The sequence below is a fragment of the Lissotriton helveticus genome, chromosome 5_1 (genome assembly GCF_964261635.1).
Source record: "Lissotriton helveticus chromosome 5_1, aLisHel1.1, whole genome shotgun sequence".
Lineage (NCBI taxonomy): Eukaryota > Metazoa > Chordata > Amphibia > Caudata > Salamandridae > Lissotriton > Lissotriton helveticus.
The window spans coordinates 271,162,659-271,187,942 of NC_136065.1; the positions used below are offsets into that span (position 1 = coordinate 271,162,659).

General features: G+C 46.7%; 1 protein-coding gene across 2 annotated transcripts in view; it reads left to right on the forward strand.

Annotated features, from left to right (window-relative positions):
• CDK5RAP2 (CDK5 regulatory subunit associated protein 2) overlaps positions 1 to 25,284 on the forward strand; it is an 841,564-nt gene that overhangs the window by 744,722 nt on the left and 71,558 nt on the right. For both annotated transcript variants that reach the window (XM_078642183.1, XM_078642184.1), the window contains one exon: positions 5,181 to 5,319. In XM_078642183.1, coding sequence (XP_078498309.1) covers positions 5,181 to 5,319 — 139 coding nt within the window. The remainder of the gene's footprint in view (positions 1 to 5,180; positions 5,320 to 25,284) is intronic.

The following is a 25,284-nucleotide window of genomic DNA, read 5'->3' on the forward strand; positions in this document are numbered from 1 at the left end:
TGGCTCCGGACTGGGCGAGAAGGTACTAGTATCCAGAGCTACTCAGTCTGTCAGTCGATCCCCCGGTTCGTCTGCCTCTTCAGGAGGACCTTCTGTCGCAGCAGCAGGGGACGGTCCTCCACCCGAACCTGTCCAGTCTCCACCTCCATGCTTGGAGATTGAACGGCGACAGTTGAGGCCATTTGACTTGCCTCCTGAAGTTTGTAACATCATTCTGGCAGCCAGGCGTCCCTCCACAAAGTCGGTATACGCCTGCAGGTGGAACAGATTTGTGGCATGGTGCACAGCAAAGGCTGTGGATCCCCTCAATGCCCCTCTTTCTGAGGTCCTTCTCTTCCTTCTTTCTCTTGCCCAGCAGGGCTCTGCTCTGGGCACTATCAAGGGCTACCTTTCTGCCCTTTCAGCCTTTCTCAGGCTGCCTGATCAACCTTCTTTATTCAAGTCCCCTATTGTAAATAGATTTCTTAAGGGCATCACACACACGTTTCCTCCTGTTCCGTTTGTGATGCCTCAGTGGGACTTGAACCTGGTTCTTACGTTTCTGATGTGCGCTCCCTTTGAGCCACTTCACAACTGTCCTCTTCGCCTTCTGACTTTGAAGACTGCTTTCCTGGTTGCCATCACCTCTGCCAGGAGAGTGAGTGAGCTCCAGGCCCTTTCTTGTACTCCACCTTTCCTTTCTGTCCATCCGGACAAAGTGGTGCTGCGTACTAAACCTTCTTTCCTGCCCAAGGTTGTCACGGCCTTCCACATCGGGCAGTCTGTCACCTTGCCAACCTTCTTCCCGCCACCGCATCCCTCTAAAGAGGAAGAGCGGCTCCACCGTCTGGACCCAAAACGTGCGCTCTCATTCTACTTGGATCGCACACGCCAGTTCCGGGTGGATGACCAACTCTTTGTTGGTTACGTGGGCGCTAAGAAGGGGAAAGCGGTGCACAAGAGGACCATCTCCCGGTGGATCATCCTGTGTATCCAGGCTAGGAAGGAGCCCCCTGTTGGATTGCGGGCTCATTCTACCCGAGCAACGGCGGCTACCACTGCCCTGGGCAGGGGTGTGCCCTTACAAGACATCTGTCAGGCAGCTACGTGGGCATCGCTGCACACGTTTGCAAGACACTACTGCCTGGACAGCCAAGTCCGGAGGGATGGCTTCTTTGGCCGTTCCGTCCTCCAGGACTTTCTAGTGTGTTTATTGATTCGCAGACCCACCACCGGGGTTGGTATTGCTGGGGTATCTATTCTAAGGTAAGGAATCTAATACTAACGTGTCTCTTTCAGATGCACAAGTTACTACTTGTGTAACGATATATCTGTAAGAGACATTAGTTAGTATTAGATTCCTTACCGACCCACCCATCCTCCCCGTTCTGCGAACCAATATCTAGGGTTAGGGTTACCCCCTTTCAGGGCCCTAGTTTCAATGGCACCAGTGTTGGTTTTTAACATGGCTCTGCGTTTCCGGCGCGGAAAAGCTGTGTCTAAGAACTGACGTCAGCACGCGGAGGCGGCGTCTAAGTACTCCGACGACGTCATCACGGCGCCCACGAAGCCGACGACGGACGCGGAGCCGCAGACGACGCCTACAGACGCGCAAGGGTACTGCTACGCAAAAATTTCCGGATCCAGTCTGACGCCTGGGGAAATTCTAAGGTAAGGAATCTAATACTAACTAATGTCTCTTACAGATATATCGTTACACAAGTAGTAACTTGTGCGTTACTAAAATATCTGATCATTAATGTAACTCCCTAGCATAACTAAGCAAACAGATGCAGCAAGTTTTCCCCACACAATTGGTTTTATTACTTTAGAAACTGTTATTCTGATCCACCAGACTATGGACCTGCTGGCCGATCTAACCTTGTCTACACCGCCTTTAATAAAGTTATCTACATTTTAGTTTGTTTTCTCTTTGTTGATTGGTTGGTTTGTGTTTTAGTAAGAGTTAAAATAACTTAGAACTTTTCTTTGTATTTAATCGTTTTTTGGTGTACCACTTAAAACTTGTAGCCCTGGTTAAGTTCAAACCTTCAGAAGAGTTAGTGATAGATTCTAAAAATGAGGTTGTAGAGTCCATGTGAACATAATGGTAAAGGATCCCTGAGTCACGTGTGAGTGTGTGCATGTGCGCTTATTAGTGTGTCTACAAACACATGTCCACTCTGGGGACTTTATGGAGAACTACTTCTCTTTGGTGTATTCTCTGAGTGCTCATTGCTCACACTTAAGAAAGGCAGAACTATTGACTTGCTCTTTTGTGGTGGTAGTTGGTGAGAATGACAGATCATACACAGAATATCTTAACTCCAAACATTCTGCTTCCTTCCTCATTCCGACCCTCGACAAGATCATTTCCTGTGTTACTTTGCTCTCAGGTTGAAGGCAACCTGAAATGCTGAGCATGGAGTTAATCAAAAACAGTTACAACATATTCTACTACAAATGTATAAATCAGAACAGTGTTGCAATGTAAATTTGCTTTAAGAGCAAGTGTACATTTTATTCATAGTATCTTACTGATGCCTTGTATTGTTACACCTTATCTAGCTATGTTGTCGCACTGCATTTCGCTTCTTCAGAGTCCATGAGTCTACAGGCAGGTAGGCTGGTGCCACTTGTGAAAATCTGCATAAAGTGTAAAACTTCTAGTGAGCATTATGAGCAGGGAGTGCATCAGTAAGATTTTCCTCTTTATTATTTTGAACACAATACCCAAAGGATTCTGTAATATCAGGACTGGTTCTTATTTGCATAACTTTTTTTAATATTTCCACAGGCTGCATTCGTGTAATTCCCAATTAGCAAGAGCAGAATAACATCCCAAGTGGTCTTTCTTCTTGTGCATAATGAAATTAGCCTCCTCGATTCCACCCAGAAGGTAGCAGGCAAAGTAGTCCTGGGAAGGATTTTGCAGTGGGCCGAAGAAAATCAGGTCTTGTCTGACTTCCATGCCGGCTTTCGGTCAGGGACGGGCACTATAGAACAGACTTTCCGATTTTTAATGCTTTATTGGAAAGTGGTCGTATTGGGTAAAGGCAGTCTATATCTCGCATTTATAGACCTGCGGACTGCCTTTGACCTAGTCCCACGTGATCTATTGTGGGCCGTCCTAGAGGGTTTGGGTATCCCCCCCTATCTGCTGGCTTTACTTATCAAGTTCCATGAAAGCAACTTTGCACAAATCAGATGGGGCGAACAGGGCCAAAAAACATCTCGTATCTCTGTAGATAGGGGTGTCCGCCAGGGGTGTGTGCTAGCCCCCACTCTGTTTTCACTCTACCTAAACGGAGTGGTGGAGCATCTTCTTAAACAACCATCAGACGCACCCTCCCTGGCGGGCAGGAAGATACCAACTCTCCTATTTGCAGATGATACCCTGCTGATTTCGAAATCACCAGTAGGCCTTCAAACGTTGCTTTCTAGGTTCCAAGGCTTTTGTGTCTCCAGGGGTTTAGCCATCAACATAAGTAAATCCAAATTCCTGGTCCTGAATCCCCCTAGGAAGTCAGTCCACCCTCCAACCCTAGACTCGGTCTCACTGGAAAGGGTAAGGGAATTTGACTATCTAGGCATTCGTCTCTGCGACTCTATGAGTTGGAAGGCTCACCATCAAAAAACCATTCTGACTCATAGGAGGGTTACAGGGGCATTGCTAAAAGAACATCGCGCCTCATCCCTGAAACCAATTGGGGCGATATTGGATATTTACAGGGCAAAGGTGGTGTCTGCGGCGCTGTACGGGGCAGAACTGTGGGGTACGCAGAAAATTGATACCCTGACCTGTCTTGAGAACAAATTTCATAAAGATCTAATGAGGCTTCCTCACAGCACTCCCACGCTCCCTCTTCTAATCGACACAGGTACACGTCCCATATCCGAGCAAGCAAAGCTACGCCCTCTTTTATTGTGGGCTCGAATATGGAATGTTTCAGAACTCTCCAGCTACGCAGAAGCCCTGCGCAAACTTCTTTCTACCCCGGGCTGGCACAAGGTTGGTTGGCTGAGGAAAGTAAAGCGGCTCCTCTGCGAATTGGGCCTGGCAGACGCTCGGGCCAACAGAACATCTCCACCTAAACAAATGCTAAAGAAAATCTTCTGGTCTTGGGTGGATAAAGAGAGAGCGAGCAATCCCAAATTATGCAGATCTGCCGCTGAGTTCTTGCTAATTAAAGATCTCCCCCTTAGAGAACCTTACCTGGACATGATCTCCAACCCGATGGATCGGGCATTATATTTTAAATTTAGGGTGGGAGTTTTGCCTCTAGGCCAGTGGACAGCAAGCTGGGAACCACCTTGGCAAACTACACCGTCTTGCCTTTTTTGCACTAACAGGGTTGAGTCTATTGCCCATCTAATGTTTGAATGCCCAGCCTATGTAGCACCTCGCCGTAGATGGCTGAAACCTCTTTGTTTGAGTTTGGGCACTGGGTCACACTTGGAGGCCCTACAGATTTTAAGATCGGATGCCCGTCCTCTGTTTGCTTGCTGCCTGTCAAAATTCTTGGGCTGGGTATGGAGGATAAGAACTATGAGGAAATTGCTCCTCCAGTAAGGTTATCCCATTAGACTCAATCTGGTTCAACCATCTGATGTTCCGTTTCCCCTCCCTTATCATTCTAAGTATGACTGTATCTCACTGTATGTTTCCCTTCCCTTATTATTTTATCAAAGACTGTATCGCATTTTTTATTGTACAAAACGTTTAGAGGGCTGAGTTGCTTAATTGTTTTTATCATATCTGTTTTGTACTGTATTGCTTTTATGAAATGACAAATATTTCGAAATAAAGCTTTCAACAACAACAACAGCATAATGAAATCCAGGGCAGTGCCCACACTTTCCGTCAGCAGCTGGTCTGGAAACTTAGAACCATATTATACAGTGTGTCACCATCTGATTGCAGTTAACTTGAAATAATGGGCAGTTAGGCACATCCTGTAAGTGTGTTTCATTACTTGGAGGTATTGCACAGTCATCATTACTTTAGGCAGTAACTCCACATACAAGAGGTGACTTACATGAGTGCAACTGAATTCATTGTAATTGAAGAGAACACTGATGATGTTTCCCTAATTTATGATGCTGGCGTTCTGGATGTTACACATTACTCACTAGAGCTCTTGTCATTTTTCATAAGTAATTTAACATATTGCTTTTCAAATTTTTTTTTTTCCTTCAAGGAAGACGAAATGAAAATAGAAATAAACAGACTCCGAAAGACATTGTCTGAACACGAGAAGAAGTTGCATTCTACAATGAAACGATTACACTCCACCAACCAGATAAAAGAAGACATGGAGAAAATCATTATTGATCAGTGTTAGTAAACAAAATGTTTATACTCTGTTAATAATTTGGTGATTTGCTACTATACAGCTTCATTGCAGCCCTTTGTTCGATAATGTATGTAATCAAGATGTTTGGGGTTGGCAATGGCAGAAGCAGTAAGTATGCTATGAGGACCTCAGGTTTTAGGGCTAACCCTCATTCTTCCACAGCTGGGGAGATGATTATCTAAAGCAAGGGAGTGGCATAGTGTAGAAAACTGGCTTTTTATGTAGTGTATGAGACTTTCAACAGTTGGGCGCACTCCTGATGTGTAGGTGTTATAGTATCCACATTGTAGGAAAGGTAGGTGGTGCAGTAGGGTTAATACACCTGAGTATGAGGATGGAATGCAGATTACAAAATGGGGCTACCCTCTGTTCACAGAGGTGCGACTCCCTTGTGCACTCGGAGAAAGGTATACAGAGTCCACTTCTCTCTCTTAGTTCATTAGAAATTGATTTATTCACTTTTAAATTTCTATTCTTGATTTCACATTGTTTTTCATCCGTTTTTGACATTTGTTATTACTTCATAACAATGTATGTCATATACAACAATTTCTCGATGCCCAATGCATTCCGGGCGAATAGCCCTTCTTCAGGGGCTGTACAACTGAAAAGTAGAGGAAAGTAAGGTTCAGTGCAAGGATGGTAAATGATCCGCAATTGTCCATGCATGGCTGTGCTAAGGTGGGTTTAGTCCGTGAAGGCCTAACACCATTATTAAAAAGGTGAATGGTGTGCTAAACGTGCAATCTACAAAAGAACGCTTAGTGATGTTAATGCCGTTGAGGAGGTGCTCAGCATAATACGTTATGTGCAGAGTCTAGATCCCTGTTAGTGCTTGGAACAAGAAAGGTTAGTGCCCTTTCGTTTGTGCCATGTTGGCCGTTGGATGGGTGAAATTGATTAATATACAATAGACTAGCAAACTTTCACCAATTGCGGTAAAAAAACAACACCACCGCCATGTGGTACTGTAACAAACAGGGCGGGTGGGGTTGTGGACCCTATATGTCAACAAAGAGAGAGGTAGGGAAATCAAGGACACTCTCTTAGTCCCCAGTTAAGTATCAAACAACAAGAAAAGAGAGGTCTGGTCAGTCTTAAGGCTGCCAGAGATATGGAGCAAGGAAATAAGTGGGTTTTGTTTGTACACAGTCACTCCGATTGAGTAGGAAAGCCCTCACACACCGACCTGGTCAGTGTCATGCTTCATCATCGGGCCCCACCGAAGAGGCCGAGTGCCTCTTCGGTGTGCTGCGACGCCAGAAAGACTGCGGAGCTGGTCGTGTGGGGAGGACGTGATGTGAAAATTAGAAAATTAAAAGTGCCTAACAGGGTATCAGAAAATTTTTTTTAATGAGTGATCCCTAAGACACGTGTGGGTGGTTTTATGTGTCTGAATTTACGTGCCAAGTTTATTACGAGTTGGAATAAATTCAGCTAAATACCACGCGTTTTAAAATTAATCAGTCAACATGTTTCTGCCGTACTTGTGGTATGTATTCACCAAGGCATTCTTCAGAACTAAACCCCGGCGGTATGGACACTCTAATAGTCCACCCTGACCTGGGGGCGTGAAAGTGAAAAAAAAAAAGTGAAAAAGTGCTTAAAAATTAGAAGAGCAATTGCTCATTCTAAAAAAAAACCAAATTCAGGGGTGTGTCAGCACCTGTAAGAAACAATACACGGACAAACAGATAAAGACATACATACAATTAGTATATGCCAGAATACACTTATCATAGTGCTCCTAAGATGGTGACAAGCTTTTGTGTGCACACAATAGATGATATTTTATGCACCATCCATGTAGCCCTTAGGGATATTGTACACGCTAGGAGGTGGAGTGCTAAAGGTGGGTTTTATTTAAAAACTACTGTTGTAGCAGGGGAAGTAAAAACACGATGTGAATTCTCCATGAGCAGGGATCAATTTGACCAAGTTGTCGGTGACCCCCCTAAGCTGGTAGGTATGGAGGAAATCTCACTTTAAAATAGGGCGCTACTAGCACCATGGGTCTCGGGAGGAGGATTGGAGCGCGCCTGGCACATCCTAGGAAATGAGAGAGTTAAATGTCAATATGACCCAAGCATACAGGTACTTAGCTTATGGTGATCGCAAAAAGTCGTTCCGCCGGAGATGCACACTCACGCCCTCAGCGTTCACAATCCGCTTCTAAACCTGCAAGAATCCTCTTTACCGGACCCCGACGATGGAGAGCGGGGCCGGTAAATGCGTTTAAAAGCGCTTTGTCCCTTGTTTGCGCGCCCGTTTCCTGGTTGGGCGTGTCTCGCTCAAAGCGAGGCTTGGAGCGCACACGCCCCTCTGGGCGCGGAGCGTTTCAGATCAGAGTGAGGCTTGGAGTGGCGAGCCTATCCCTGAACACTACATGAAAGGGAATTAGACACGCTGACGGTTGTTATGGCTACCGAAGGCGATCGTTTCTATTCAATAATAGTTTGTGTTTGGATGGATGGATTCCATATATACATGAGTATTAATACTGCTATGATTGGAGGGACAGTTGAGTGGTATTAAAGGAGAAATGCACTGTAGTTGAAATTTCAAAATATTTTTGTTTTTTTGAAGGACATAGTTCCACTTAGATGTCTTTATGCTCAGTGTGCACAGATTATGAAAAATGCGGCAATTATTTAGTTTTTGATGGTATAATAGTTCAGATCACCCTATATATCTCGTTAGAAGACACAAGAGGCTAGTAGTCAGGGAGTTCACGAAAGGACTGTATTCCAGGGGATATCGTCGTTGAGGCCGTTGGTATTTGTCCCCAGACGGTATACCCAACGCTGTTCTTTTTCAAACAGTCTGTTTTGTACATTTCTTGTACCTTCGATAGCTTCAATCACAGTCCACCTCATATCGTTGGTGGTGTGATTTTTGTCTAGGAAGTGGCGACTCAGTTTTGTTGTTACTTTTTTGCACCTTATGTTGCTGCGATGCTCGCAGATCCGTTGTTTCACTTTTCTGGTGGTCATGCCTACGTATCGGAGCTGGCAAGGACAGGTGATCAGGTAGATCACATTGATCGAATTACAGTTGGTATGTCCACGTTGGGTCCACACTTTCCCTTCTTCTAGAGCCAGTGTTTTGGTAGCTTGTGTTAGGTGGCACACACTGCAGTCCGAACAGGGGTAGTGTCCGGTAATTTTAGGGAGACCCCATGTTGTTGTCACTGATGGTGTCATAGTTGGTGGTTTCTCTTTTGGGCGTGTGTGTACCAAGGCATCTCTTAAACTGCGTCCCTTTTTGAAAGAAAAAAGGGGTTTTTCCCAGTCCTTTTTAAAGGTTTTTACAATATTCCAATGTTTGTTTACGCTCTTTTTCATGATGTTTGAGAGACTGCTGTATGTGGTGACACATGTGAGTGGGATCTGGTCTGGTTTGTTATTCCTTTCTTCCAGAAGTGCCTCCCTTGGCTGGTTTTTAGCTCTTTTAAATCCTTTATTGAGGGTGGATGTAGGATAGCCTCTACTTTTTAGTTTTTCCGTCAGGTTGGCTGATTGGTCTTTGAAATCTTTGCTGATGCTGCAGTTCCTTCGTAGCCTAAGGTATTGGCCATAAGGGAGGTTTTCCTTTAGCGGACGCGGATGGAAACTGTTAAATTCCAAGAGGTTGTTCTTTGCTGTTGGTTTGTTGTGGGTTTTTGTGGCGAGTGTCGTTCCACTGATTGAGATGACCACATCCAAGAACACAATTTCTCTTCTGCTTTTGGTGTTAGTGAATCTTAAGTTGTGGTCTAGAGTGTTGATCCATGTGAGGAAATTTTCAGATCATTATCACTGCCGTTCCAGATAAGCAGAATGTCGTCAATGTAGCGTTTCCACAGTAACATTGATGAAAAAAAGGTTGCAGTGGGTGGTAGGATATGTTTAGCTTCAAAGTCTGCCACATACAACCCCGCCACGCTCGGCGCGAAAGTACTGCCCATGGATGTCCCAGAGCATTGTAGGTACAGTTGGTCTTTGAATGAGAAAAAATTCTCTTTCAGTGCTATAGTGGCACACTCAATAATGAATTTTTTTGGGGTCTGGAATTCCCAGTTGGTTGAATCCAGTACCTTAGTGAGGACCTTGATTGTGTCGTCCTGTGGAATGCTTGTGTAGAGGCTTTCCACATCTAATGTTACCAGAGTGATCGAGTTTTCAGGGAAGGTGATCTCTGCTAGGAGAGGGAACACCAGAGTAACCTGGCAAGAAGACGACTCAGTAGCGAACCACACCCGGAGCAATCAGCAACCGGGCACGAGCGGAGTCTGAGTCTAGTGACAAATTTGTCTACCAGAACACTCACTCCGGGGGAGATTCAAGTATTGGAAAAAGGGTTAGGCTTTGTCCCCACAGCAAAACCTGACAAATTCAAACTACACTGCGAACTGGCAGCATTCTTCCGCAAACTAAAATTAAAAGCGTTTTTCGATGGAAAAACAGACCCAATGGAATCAGTCAGGAAAGGTGACACAGGTTTAAGACCTAGCTCGACTTTCATCCCGCCCCATCACACAATACCAGCGGCCATAACTGCTTTTGAGCAAGCTGTGTTTAAAGACCTAGAACATTGCCAAAATCCAAGAACATTCGGCAATTTCAGTACTGCTGAATTCGAGGCATTGCAACAACTACAAAACGACACCTCCATAACCATCAAGCCTGCGGACAAGGGCGGAGGGATCATTATCCAGAACACAACTGACTATGAGATCACCTGTAAAAATCTACTCGGTGATGTCAGAAATTACACTCCACTGACATCAGATCCGACTCCTGAGCTCTCAAAAAGGATCAGCTCTTTGGTTAAACAAGCAGAGGATCGAGACCATATATCCAAGAATGAAGGGGCATTTCTGAATAAAACAAGTAGTGTTATACCCTACTTCTACACGTTGCCGAAAATGCACAAGAATAAACTACCACCACCTGGACGTCCAATCGTCTCAGGGATTGGTTCGCTCCTAGAGCCGTTATCACAATTTTGTGATCACTTTCTGAGACCATTAGTACAGTCCACACCAACCTACTTGAAGGATACAAAAAGTCTGCTGCGTCTACTAGCAGAGATCACCTTCCCTGAAAACTCGATCACTCTGGTAACATTAGATGTGGAAAGCCTCTACACAAGCATTCCACAGGACGACACAATCAAGGTCCTCACTAAGGTACTGGATTCAACCAACTGGGAATTCCAGACCCCAAAAAAATTCATTATTGAGTGTGCCACTATAGCACTGAAAGATAATTTTTTCTCATTCAAAGACCAACTGTACCTACAATGCTCTGGGACATCCATGGGCAGTACTTTCGCGCCGAGCGTGGCGGGGTTGTATGTGGCAGACTTTGAAGCTAAACATATCCTACCACCCACTGCAACCTTTTTTTCATCAATGTTACTGTGGAAACGCTACATTGACGACATTCTGCTTATCTGGAACGGCAGTGATAATGATCTGGAAAATTTCCTCACATGGATCAACACTCTAGACCACAACTTAAGATTCACTAACACCAAAAGCAGAAGAGAAATTGTGTTCTTGGATGTGGTCATCTCAATCAGTGGAACGACACTCGCCACAAAAACCCACAACAAACCAACAGCAAAGAACAACCTCTTGGAATTTAACAGTTTCCATCCGCGTCCGCTAAAGGAAAACCTCCCTTATGGCCAATACCTTAGGCTACGAAGGAACTGCAGCATCAGCAAAGATTTCAAAGACCAATCAGCCAACCTGACGGAAAAACTAAAAAGTAGAGGCTATCCTACATCCACCCTCAATAAAGGATTTAAAAGAGCTAAAAACCAGCCAAGGGAGGCACTTCTGGAAGAAAGGAATAACAAACCAGACCAGATCCCACTCACATGTGTCACCACATACAGCAGTCTCTCAAACATCATGAAAAAGAGCGTAAACAAACATTGGAATATTGTAAAAACCTTTAAAAAGGACTGGGAAAAACCCCTTTTTTCTTTCAAAAAGGGACGCAGTTTAAGAGATGCCTTGGTACACACACGCCCAAAAGAGAAACCACCAACTATGACACCATCAGTGACAACAACATGGGGTCTCCCTAAAATTACCGGACACTACCCCTGTTCGGACTGCAGTGTGTGCCACCTAACACAAGCTACCAAAACACTGGCTCTAGAAGAAGGGAAAGTGTGGACCCAACGTGGACATACCAACTGTAATTCGATCAATGTGATCTACCTGATCACCTGTCCTTGCCAGCTCCGATACGTAGGCATGACCACCAGAAAAGTGAAACAACGGATCTGCGAGCACCGCAGCAACATAAGGTGCAAAAAAGTAACAACAAAACTGAGTCGCCACTTCCTAGACAAAAATCACACCACCAACGATATGAGGTGGACTGTGATTGAAGCTATTAAGGTACAAGAAATGTACAAAACAGACTGTTTGAAAAAGAACAGCGTTGGGTATACCGTCTGGGGACAAATACCAACGGCCTCAACGACGATATCCCCTGGAATACAGTCCTTTCGTGAACTCCCTGACTACTAGCCTCTTGTGTCTTCTAACGAGATATATAGGGTGATCTGAACTATTATACCATCAAAAACTAAATAATTGCCGCATTTTTCATAATCTGTGCACACTGAGCATAAAGACATCTAAGTGGAACTATGTCCTTCAAAAAAACAAAAATATTTTGAAATTTCAACTACAGTGCATTTCTCCTTTAATACCACTCAACTGTCCCTCCAATCATAGCAGTATTAATACTCATGTATATATGGAATCCATCCATCCAAACACAAACTATTATTGAATAGAAACGATCGCCTTCGGTAGCCATAACAACCGTCAGCGTGTCTAATTCCCTTTCATGTAGTGTTCAGGGATAGGCTCGCCACTCCAAGCCTCACTCTGATCTGAAACGCTCCGCGCCCAGAGGGGCGTGTGCGCTCCAAGCCTCGCTTTGAGCGAGACACGCCCAACCAGGAAACGGGCGCGCAAACAAGGGACAAAGCGCTTTTAAACGCATTTACCGGCCCCGCTCTCCATCGTCGGGGTCCGGTAAAGAGGATTCTTGCAGGTTTAGAAGCGGATTGTGAACGCTGAAGGCGTGAGTGTGCATCTCCGGCGGAACGACTTTTTGCGATCACCATAAGCTAAGTACCTGTATGCTTGGGTCATATTGACATTTAACTCTCTCATTTCCTAGGATGTGCCAGGCGCGCTCCAATCCTCCTCCCGAGACCCATGGTGCTAGTAGCGCCCTATTTTAAAGTGAGATTTCCTCCATACCTACCAGCTTAGGGGGGTCACCGACAACTTGGTCAAATTGATCCCTGCTCATGGAGAATTCACATCGTGTTTTTACTTCCCCTGCTACAACAGTAGTTTTTAAATAAAACCCACCTTTAGCACTCCACCTCCTAGCGTGTACAATATCCCTAAGGGCTACATGGATGGTGCATAAAATATCATCTATTGTGTGCACACAAAAGCTTGTCACCATCTTAGGAGCACTATGATAAGTGTATTCTGGCATATACTAATTGTATGTATGTCTTTATCTGTTTGTCCGTGTATTGTTTCTTACAGGTGCTGACACACCCCTGAATTTGGGTTTTTTTTAGAATGAGCAATTGCTCTTCTAATTTTTAAGCACTTTTTCACTTTTTCTTTTTCACTTTCACGCCCCCAGGTCAGGGTGGACTATTAGAGTGTCCATACCGCCGGGGTTTAGTCCTGAAGAATGCCTTGGTGAATACATGTAATTGGGGTTGTGAGGAGCACTCCGTTTTAATCCAAATGATTGTACCAAAGTAAATAAACTTTTCCACTGGTGCTATGATTATTCAGGGTAGTCAGTCCTGATTTGAATGGGTAAGTTATGGTGAGTGGTATCCCACCTAATCATGCACTGTTCACCTGGTGCGTTGCACTTTAAGCAATACTCAAAATATTATACCATGAATTCATAATGATAATTCTCACATTTATTCAACAAATACTTGAGGTGATTTATACAAGATGCTTATGTATGTTATTGTATCATCATAACAATTCTCTCATATGCATATACAAAGCAATTGTAAAAGCAAAACAATCTATACAACATTTTCACTGTATTATGCATTTCAAATAATCAACATAAAGCCCAATGCATTTCGGCACGTTAGCTGTGCCTTCATCAGGGGCAGCTCTAAAAGGAAAATGAGAAAATAATATGTGTCAGTGTTTATATATTTGGAGACATGGGGGATGAAATAAGTTGTGATGTTTGGCGTACCTTAATGTCAATAATGCTAATGTATGCTCATAGGTTGAATATTGAGCATTAAAAATGTCTATGTAACATACCTGATGATCTGAATGCTGAGGCTGTAATTACAAATAATGATTGTGGTTTAATATAAAAACCATAATATCATCAAGAATATTGCGTGAACCATGAAAACGAAAATGACCCTACCTTATCTTCATAAATATGTGAATTCTACACGAAAAAACGAAGACAATGTGTTATTCCCGACTGTGGAAATAAATTAAAGAAAAAACGTGCACTATGTAACGCGCAATGATGGGTAACTGCCACTTTACCTTATACTGGATAGCGAGTCGTCTCTCTCAACGTTCACTACTGGCGTGTGAAGTCTTATGCGGAGTGCTCCCGAATCACTCCATTAAAATACATGAACATACACGTGGTGATGTGTATGTGGAAATCAAAAACGGACTGACCGCTTTACTAGGAGGGATTCATGCGCACCATCTTGTAATGGGAAAATTCACAAAGGCAATATATGATGCCCGACGATGTATACAACGTTCATTGTGTGTCTCAACATTCAATAATAACCTGTTGAATCTTGTGCTAAGTCTAGCCGTCTAGCTCTATTAAAATATCTTGAAATACACGCAATGATGTATATATAAGAATCAAGAACGGACTAGCCGCTTTTCAAGAAAGAATTCATGCGCTCCATCTTGAAATGGGGAAATTCACGAAGGCAATATTTATTTCCCAACTATAAAAATAAAAATAAAAATAAATGAATCAAAAACGTGCACAATTTAACGTGCAGTAATGAGTAACTGCCACTTGATCTTAGCCTGAACAACGGATCATCTGACTCCACGCACATTGATAACCTGTTAATGCCAACTGTCTACATTTTCATGTCCAGAACACACGTAGAGATATGCTTAAAAAATCAAAAACGGACTGACCGCTTTACAAGGAAGTCTGCATACGCACCATCTTAGAAAAGGGAAATGCAATGATGATTAGACAACTGCCCTACTGCCAGGGTTGCTGTAAATTGTGTCCTAGGGTATATTCCCCCATATGTGTTTAATACCCAGTGAATGTATGAAAATAAATAGTGTGTCATAAACTCTATGGTGCCAAAAGGTCACAGTAACATTATGCAATGATAGTTTTCACCATATCTACGATATAAAAAGTACATTTACATGGTTCATTGTGTTCAAGATCGATATGCATTAATTCCAAAAACAAAAACAAACAAACAGAAGAGATGATAATGAATACTAACGTTTGCTCCCAAAAATATCAGTATAATATTCGTCAACAAGTTCACAAAAGATAGTACATTACTATATAAACCATTTGATATCATGATACCTCATATTTACTTCTGTGAACATGCTAAAGATAACCAACATCAATTCAACTTCAGAATGCATGTAACCTAGATAAAAATGACAGTCTCATTATGTGATAAAGCAGTGGCATAATGACCATGAATAAAATTACAGATATCCATGCTATAGATAACATGAAAGGTCATATTTGTCATTTAAACCCAATGGGGTCAAAGAACCCAGGAATTTAATCCAAAATATTTCTCTTCGTAATAATCTTTGATGATTATCTAACCCTTGCTGAATTTTCACATGTTCAAGAATGAGAAACCTCAGTTGCGAAATGGTGTGTCGTTGTTCCTTCCAATGTGCCACCAATGGTGAAGTCAGATTCTCATTGCGGATGCGGCTTTTATGCTCTGTTATACGTACTTTGATTTTGCGTTCTGTAATCGGAAAAGCATTGGTTTAATAGATAAGCGTAACCCTCTAGGTATCCTTTTAGCTCGGTGATATTGTATCAGCGTGGAAGCATGCATCCTCTGGTTTAATTGACGTCGCGTGATATACTCCAATTGTTTTAATTGTTGACTGATGGATCCCCCGTGTGCATCCATATTTCTCACTTCCTTAATTAAAGAGTAAATTTGATCCGCCTGATCATTGGTGTATACATACCACAAGTACGGCAGAAACATGTTGACTGATTAATTTTAAAACGCGTGGTATTTAGCTGAATTTATTCCAACTCGTAATAAACTTGGCACGTAAATTCAGACACATAAAACCACCCACACGTGTCTTAGGGATCACTCATTAAAAAAAAATTTCTGATACCCTGTTAGGCACTTTTAATTTTCTAATTTTCACATCACGTCCTCCCCACACGACCAGCTCCGCAGTCTTTCTGGCGTCGCAGCACACCGAAGAGGCACTCGGCCTCTTCGGTGGGGCCCGATGATGAAGCATGACACTGACCAGGTCGGTGTGTGAGGGCTTTCCTACTCAATCGGAGTGGTTGTGGACCCTATGTCAGGAGGCTCTGCGCCTCTGGACATGGCTGGAACATCAGGGCATTTCCCTGATGGTTCAACACCTGGCAGGTTCTCTGAATGCCAGGGCGGACAAACTCAGCCACCGGAACATGATGGAACACGAATGGCGTCTGAACTCGGACGTGGCGCAAGGTCTCTTTCTGCAGTGGGGAGAGCCTTGGTTAGATCTATTCACCACCGAAGAGAATGCGCAATGTCATCAGTTGTGCGCGTTGGAATTTCCAAGGTGGCACCCGCTCTCTGACGCTTTTCGTCGCAAGTGTAGTTGCGGTCTACTATACGCCTTTCCGCCTATACCACTTCTACCCAGAGCGCTGAAGAAGATCAAGCGCGACCGGGCCCAAGTCATTCTTGTGGCTCCGGAGTTGGCTCGAAGAGCATCGTATCCCGAGCTTCTCAACATGGCTATCGATCCCCTGATCTGACTGCCTCTTCGGGAGGATCTTCTGTCGCAGTAGCAGGGAACGGTTCTCCACCCAAACCTGTCCAGCCTCCACCTCCTTGCGTGGAGATTGAACGGCGGCAGTTGACTTCTTTTGACCTGCCTCCCGAGGTTTGTGATGTAATCTTGGCAGCCAGGTGTCCCTCCACTAAGATGTTATACGCCTGCAGGTGGAATCAATTTGTGGCATGGTGCACAGCATAGACTGTGGATCCCCTTTCAGCCCCTCTTTCAGAGGTCCTACTATTTCTCCTTTTTTTGGCACAGCAGGGCTCTGCTCTGGGCACTATCAACTGCCATCTCTCGACCATTTCGGCCTTTTTACGGCTTCCAGATCAGCCTTCCCTTTTCAAGTCCCCTGTTGTAAATAGATTCTTAAAAGGCATTACTCATCTTTTCTCTCCTGTTCCTTTTTTAATGCCTCATTGGGACTTGAACCTGGTTCTGACTTATCTGATGTGTGCTCCCTTTGAGCCACTTCACAACTGTCCTCTTCGTCTTCTTACTTTAAAGACAGCTTTCCTGGTGGCTATCACCTCTGCCAGAAGAGTGAGTGAGCTCCAGGCTCTTTCTTCTAAGCCTCCTTTTTTCTTTGTCCATCCGGACAAAGTTGTTCTAAGGACTCGTCCATCTTTTCTGCCAAAGGTTGTCACTGCCTTTCACATCAGGCAGACCATCACTTTGCCCACCTTCTTTCCGCCTCAGCATCCCTCAATAGAGGAAGAGAGGCTCCACCTTCTGGACCCAGCTCTTTGTTGGCTAGTGGGCATCAAGAAAGGTCGGGCCGTGCACAAGCGGACCGTCTCTCGGTGGGTCGTTCTATGCATTAAGGCTTGTTATTCTTTGGCTAAAAAGGAGCCTCCAGTGGGACTACACCCCCATTCTACCCGAGCTACGGTAGCCACTACTGCTTTGTGACGGGAGTTCCCTTGCATGACATCTGATACATGCTGATACCATCTTTGACTGTGTGTTGTTGCTGCTAATGCTCGCGCACCTGTTATCTGGACTTTATATTTTAAAATCATTCACAAAGTTGTTTTTAACTTTCTAAGACTACTACAGTAATTTCTCTGTAGCGCACTCGAACCCTGGCGGTGTCCACCTGTTTGAGTGGGCCCGTCGCGCCGGTGGGTTAGCGCTCAGGTTTCATGGCTATTTCTGGTGTATAGCATCACGCTGGCGTGACCGGGCAGCGCTGATACATGCTGATACCATCTTTGACTGTGTGTAGTTGCTGCTAGTGTTTGCGCACCTGTTATGTGCACTTCATATTTTAAAATCATTCCCAAAGTTGTTTTTAACTTTCTAAGACTACCACAGTAATTTCCCCGTAGCGCACTCGAACCCTGGCAGTGTCCACCTGTTTGAGTGGGCCCGTCACGTCTGTGGGTTAGTACTCTAGTTTCCTGGCCATTTCTGGTATATAGCATCACGCTGGCACGACCGCGCAGCGGATGCGCCAATGCCAAGCCTGTCCGCGTCCGTCCGCACACAGCGCCAGCCACGCTGGCGGTTTGACGACCCACTCCACTGGGAAATCCAGTTACAGCTACAGAGGTGAACAATTGAGGGCCATTCGTGATGGGGAAGATAAAGAGGGGGAAGTTAAGCTGGAAGGGACCGCTGGCCCAGAGGTTGACTTTGTAAACAAGCATTGGCATAGCCAATAGGCCTCGCATTTGGGACCTTATAAGTGTTTAGCCATGCAACAGTTGGTGTTGTTGCACCAAGGATATTCTGTTGCATAGCTAAATACTTAAAGGGTCCAAAAAGTGAGACCTATTGGCTATGCCTATGCCAATGCTTGTTATTATAACTGGCACTGACGGCTGGTGGTGTGTGTGCCCGGTGGAAGCGTGCACTGACCGCTAGTGGTGTGTGTACCCAGTGGAAGCGTGCACTGATGGCTGGTGGTGTGTGTGCCTGGTGGAAGCGTGCACTGACGGCTGGTGGTGTGTGTGCCTGGTGGAAGCGTGCACTGACTGTCACGATCTGGAGCTCCTCAGGGTCAGGATGATGCTCAAATAGGGTCCACCTCCTGACGTCCCCACACTCTGACTATAACATACACAGAGCATAAAGGCAATCAAGCAAGGGAAAGGGTTAGGGAGGAGACAGCAGAGGAAAGGGAAACCTGTAACAACATAAACCAAAAATTCAATATATCACTTTCTTACTACCCTCATATTATTCTCTCTAAAACCAGAAACGTACCCCAAACTGGGTTCAACCCTGAGGTGAACGCCGCCTCTGTCCTATGTAGATATTTCTCGGTCCATAGGGAGATGTACACACATCTAAAACAGAAAACAGAGGTTAATCTCCTGCTACTTTCTATTTTTGTGAATTAAATCTCATTACTGTTTATCATACATACCCTCTTTCACACACCCTTTATCCCAAAACAAAATAAGGCAGCTCCACCTCCAGAAAGGATTTCTTAGTCAATAGCAAGTTCCGAAATCCTTCAAGGTCCAAACATAAAGTAATAAACACTCAGTGCTCTTGGAAAAATACCTGCTTCCTCCAGCATATAGTTTTGGTACTCCCTAGCATCAGGGAAGGAAAATAAAAGTCTCAATGTAAATAATACGGTCTCCACCAGAGTAGGAATCTTGCCAGGGCAGTACGATCACAAAACAGGAACTACCGAGGACTTCCAGCTGACCGCCTCTGGCAAGGACTGAAGAGTCAACCGCAGCCGCGTTAATGATGAGATGCCTGAAATGACCGCAAACAGGGAAAATCCAACTTTGCCGGGTCTCCCACAGCAGCCGCTGTGGTGACGTCACTTTGGCCGGAATCCTTCGCTCCGTCGAGTGCAAACCCAGAATCAACAGTCTCCGCGGGAGACAATCCAACTTTGTCATGTCTTCCACAGCAGCCGCTGTGGTGACGTCACCTCGGCAGGAATCCTTCACTCCGCCGAGCGCAAACCCAGAAACAACAGTCACAGCGGAAGCTGCCGTCTGATATACAATCCTTCCCGCCACTCCACTGAGAACACGGAACAGGCGGAAAGGGGATTCCAAATCACAGAACTTCAGAGCAGCCTCTCTGAAGGGAATCTCCAGGAACTGTCAGTATCACGTACGACGTTCCTTGCGTTGTATGTGATTTTATCGGACCGGCCATTCGATTGGCCTTCTAGGAAATGTAGTGCAGGATCATTCTTCACATGGTAGGCACCTGTGACCACATTTAGGGCCAGATGTAGGTACTTCATATTTACCACTTCTTAAATACCGAATTTTACCGATTCGGTATTTAAGAAGTGGTAAATATGAAGGGGGGGAGATGTAGGTATTTCCAGATGTGGAAATACCGAATCGTTAAGATTCGGTATTTACCGAATCTGGAAATACCGAATCGGTATTTCCTATTGATTCCTATGGGCTGTGAAACCCATAGGAATCAATGGGCAATACCGATTCTGTAATTACAGAATCGATAAATACCGATTTTTAGCAAGGGTGCAGGGGGTGTCACTTTGACACCCTCTGGCACCCCTGTTGTAGGCTTGTGTGCCTTGTGTGCCATGTGGCACACATACATGCCCTAAGGGCATGTATGTGTGCCACATGGCACAGGTGTACATGCACAGATGTGCATGTACACCTGCATCGGTATTTTACCATGCAATTGTATTGCATGGTAAAATACCGATTTTCAAAGCCCTGTGTCAATGTGCAACTTGGCACCTACATACCGAAAATGCATTTTCGGTAATTTTACCGACCGGTATATTTACCGATTCGGTACAATTACCGAAAATGCCTGTTTTTTCCACCTACATCTCAAAAACCAATTACCGGTCGGTAACGGCCGAATTCGGCCGTTACCGACCGGTAATTGGCCACCTACATCTGGCCCTTAGTTCTTGACACTGACGGCTGGTGGTGTGTGTGCCTGGTGGAAGTGTGCACTGACGGCTGGTGGTGTGTGCCCGGTGAAAGCGTGCATCGACGGCTGGTGGTGTGTGTGTGCCTGGTGAAAGCGTGCACTGATGGCTCGTGGTGTATGCCTGGTGAAAGCGTGCTCCGACGGCTGGTGGTGTGTGTGTGCCTGGTGAAAGCATGCACTGATGGCTGTGGTGTGTGTGCCTGGTGAAAGCATGCACTGACAGCTGGTGGTGTGTGTGCCCGGTGAAAGGGTGCACTGACGGCTGGTGGTGTGTGCCTGTTGGAAGCGTGCACTGACGGCTGGTGGTGTGTACCTGATTGAAGCGTGCAATGACTGCTGGTGGTGTGTGTGCCTGGTGGAAGCGTGCACTGATGGCTGGTGCTGTGTGTGCCTGGTGAAAGCATGCACTGAAGGCTGGTGGTGTGTGCCCAGTGAAAGCGTGCACCGGCGGCTGGTGGTGTGTGTGTGTGCCTGGTAAAAGCGTGCACTGATGGCTGGTGGTGTGTGCCTGGTCGAAGCATGCACCGATGGCTGGTGGCGTGTGTGCCTGGTGAAAGCGTGCACTGACGGCTGGTGGTGTGTGTGCCGGTGAAAGCGTGCTCCGACGGCTGGTGGTGTGTGTGTACCTGGTGAAAGCATGCACCGACGGCTTGTGGTATGTGCCTGGTGGAAGCGTGCACCGACGGCTGGTAGTATGTGTGCCTGGTGGAAACAGGAGCATTCACAGTGATAGAAGACACAAATGAAAATGATGAAGAGGGAGGGGGAGAAGGGAGGGGGAGTGCAGAGGAGCCTGATTCACAGCTAGAAGACACAAATGAAGCTGACTAGGAGGGAGGCGGAAAAGGGAGGGGGGCAGTGCAAGCAGAGGAGCCTGTTTACAGTAATAAAAACACAAATGACAGCTGTGCACGTGCACAAGCTTGTGAAAGCAAGCTGTAGGCCAGCAAAAGCCTCTGGAGGCACTTTTAAAAGCCACTTACTAAATGTCTCGAAGATCCAGCGCATGCGCTGTCTCAGGCAAGACCTAAAAAGGAACCCCAGAGATGTGGCCTGCTCAATGTAAGGTCGCTGCCAAAGCACCATCTGGAGAGTTAAATATTGTTGGAAACACATGATTCGGATGTCCTGTTCTTGACAGAGACCTGGACGCACCCCGGGTCTGATTTAGAGTTTGGCTTGACATGTCCTCCGGTGCCTGAAGCGTTCCACAAGTCAAGGTCTAGTAGTAGAGGTGGAGAGGTTGGGATCCTCTTTAAGGAGATATGGGACATATCATCATTGCACATTGATGAAGTGCTAGACATCAAATTGTTGGGTTTTTCCCTGAAAGACCCCAATGGACATTCACTGACTGGCATGGTATGCTATAGGCCCCCTGGGGCAGCAAGCCTTCAACACCAGCAGAACTTGGCTGATGTATTTAGTAACATGGCACTAACTCACGCTAGATTGATCATTCTGGGAGATTTTAATTTGTGGGCTAATTGTAGCCTGGATTATGGTTATACCAACCTCATACAATCCTGTGAGAACCTGAATTTACTACAGTGTATCACAGAACCTACTCATAAGGGGGGGCATGTCTTGGATCTGATCTTTGCCGGACAAGACTCCGTCCGAGTAGGAAATACCCTACCGGTGGGCTGGTCTGACCACCATCTGGTTGAGTTTCAGGTGGTTAACCCCAGGCTGAGTGCAGCCACCAACAAGATGGGAGGAAGTTTCCTAGGTAGGGACTTCTAGGGACTGGAAAGGACTTGTGAAGAGGGCCAAAATGTCGCCTGTCTTCCATGCTAATGGGTCCTTTGGCTCTAGGAAACAGGTGGAACAAATTTATGCAGTTTTTTGTAAACACATAACTGGAATGCTTGACCAAATTGCCCCGGTAAAAAACGTCAGGAAACTGGGTAGACCTTTTGTCCCTTGGTACAATGAAAAACTGAGGACCTTAAAAAAGGGATGCAAACAGGCAGAGCACCAGTGGAGGAAGGCTTATGCAGAAACAGTTAAAGCTATCTGGAAGGAGAAAATAATATGTTATAAAAAGGAAATTGTGATTGCCAAAGCAGAATATTATGCAGAAGTTATCCTGAAGGCCTCCAATAGTACCAAGAGCATTTTGAATGATATAGCCAGTCCAGACTGTACAAAAAATAAGACTCCTCCCACACAGGAGTTTTGTGATAGTCTAGTCATCTTTTTTAAGGGAAAGATAACTAAAATCATTGAAGGCGTAAAAATGGATGACTTGGCTATTCTTGTTGAGAAAGATGATAGGTCACCACCAAGCAAGCAAGAGGTTGGGGACAGTGGGGTCAAGTTAGTCGACCAGGTGGTCTGTTTAGACAATTTTGATCTACCCTCAGAGGAGTTCAACAATACAGCATTGGGAGTCTATTCTGGCTCCCCTATGGACCCCCTCCCTGATAAAATCTGGAATAAACTCTTTCTGATACTTCGTCAGCTGTGCGATCATTCCTTGAGCAGTGGACTGGTGCCACTGAGCTGGAAACAAGCAATTATAACACCGCTGCTGAAAAAACCCACGCTTGGCCAAGCCTGTCCTAAGAATTACAGGCCCATCTCTCCCATACCTTACCCAGTGAAGGTCACAGAGCGCCTGGTAAGTAGGGCGCTCTCTCAGTTTCTGGAGGATAACAACAAACTTGAGGATGTGCAATTTGGCTTCCGTCCAGGTCACAGGACGGAGACTGCTCTGGTGACCGTTTTGGATGATCTTCGAATGTCGACAGACAGGGGACTATCGGCTATATATATTCTACTGGACCTGTCTGCCGCATTCAACACGGTCAACCATGCAGTCCTTCTAGCAAGGCTGGAGAGTGCCGGGGTAGTGTGTGTAGCCCTTAAATGGTTTCAGTCCTACCTGGCAAACAGACAACAGGCTGTGCCCCCCCCCCCTCTGGATGCAGCCCCACGTGTCGTCCCCCTATCCACCGTTTCCCAGTGAGGAGGCGTCAAGAGCCCAGATGGAGGGAGACATATGCGGCGGCTTTGCAGGCCTCCCTGGCTTCTCCTCCTCCTCCTTACCCTCCTGGGACGTCGGCTTAGCCATTGCGTTGTGCGGGGTCCTCTACGGCGTCGCCGGTGGCTATGGCGCCAACTGGCTCGGCTCCAGGCTTGGAAGATGTGGTTCCGCCCTTCGGGGGTCCCTCCTCGAACCACAGCGCCTCTGCTTCGCCGCAAACTCACACGGGAGTCCCTGTGGTGTCGCAGGAGGTCGCCGCGGCTCGGGTCGCATCCCCGAGCCCCTCTCAGCCCTATGGACAGGCAATCTTGTCTGAGGCCGAGGTGACGCTGCTACGGTGCTGGCAGCTGCTGGCCCTGGCGGCGCCACAGGGGTCAGCGGACTCCCCTCGTCCCATCATGGGTTGAGGCTGGCTGGGGCCCCCTCGTCTCTCCCCGGGCCCCTCTCGTCCCTCCACGCAGGCGGCTGCCTCGTCGGAGGTCGAGTCGACCTTGGTGGCGCCACAGGGGTCAGAGGGCCTCTTTCGCCCCCTCATGGGTCGAGGCCGGCGGAGGATTCCTTGTCACTCCTCGGGCCCCTCTCGTTCCTCCGTGCAGGCGGCTGCCTCATCAGAGTTTGAGCCGGCGCCGTTCCGGCTCCAGCCCAGCCCCAGTCTCCTGCGCCGTGTGCTGTGGCGGAGGCCAATCCGGCGTCTCCTTGGGTGCCCTTCGACGATGACGTCCTGCGTCAGGTTGTGGACTCTACGGCACCGGACCAACTTCGGGTCGCACACTCGTTTTCGGACACCCCCTCTTCCCTGGAGGTTGGGCGCCTACTGGTGTCGTCCTCGCCAGAGACGGGCTGCCGTGCTTTTACTCCGGCATCATCGAAGGACGTCTCCTCGCCGCTGCCGCCGCCGTGTTTTTTGCCAGAGGAGCCACAGGTCCCCCACTCCTCGGCCCCTTTTCCTCCTTTCCGGGCCTGGCCCTTCCCCACTCCGGTTGGCTTAGGGGACCGGCACCTTAGCTTGCAGCCGTCGCCTATGGAGGAGCTGCTTTCCCCACAGCGGGGTCATACAGAGGCGGGTGCGGCCTTAGCTCGTGCTGTTTCCACGGCTGTGGGTATTTTGCGCATGGGAGACCCGGCTGCCCATTTCCCTGCGGATCATCTCCTGGAGTTTCTCCACCAGGTCTATGGTGGTAGGGAGCTGCTGCTTCCTTTTGAGGGTTCGCTCCATTCTTCTCTGAAGGGGGCTTGGGGGCGACCCGCCACGGGGGATCCGGTGCCCCAACACCTTCTGCACCGCCACCTTCCAGCACCACAGGACCCGGTATGTCTTTCCCTCCACCCCGCTGCTAGAAGCCCCCTTTTGCAGACTGCTTTTTCCTCCCTGCCGCCTCTGTTGTCTCCACCCTCACGGGAGGCCCGCTGGCTGGACTCTTGGGGGCGCAATATGTTTGCCTCGACCAGTGCGGCCCTGTGGGCCCTTACGCCTCTATGTGTATTGACTAGGGCCACTTCCTGCTTGTGGGACTCGGCGGAATCTCTTGGGTCCGCCGCCTCTCAGGAGGGTGCTGGTGTTGATTTGCCGCACCATTCGTTAGATGGCCATGAGCTGGCGGCGTTTATTCTTCACTCTGCTCTGGATGTCTCGTAGGTGCTTGGTCGTGCCATGGCTTCTTCGGTTGCCCTTCGGCACCATGCTTGGCTGCGGGACAATGTGTTCCCAGAAAATGTTCGGGAACGGCTGGTGGATCTTTCCTTCGATGGCACTCTTGTGTTCCATGTCCCTGCAGACTCGTCATCCAGAGGTTCTTGGCGGGGCTTCGGCCTCCTCCTCCTCCTTCTTCTTCTTCTTCTCCCCCCTCAGTGACCTGTGAGTTGATCTGGTTTTTGGGAGTTGTTGTTTTGTTGGGATGAGTCACCCCAGTTGTGTGATCTACATGTCCATACGAGTCCTCCTGTCGGGACTGTGATTCTGTTGG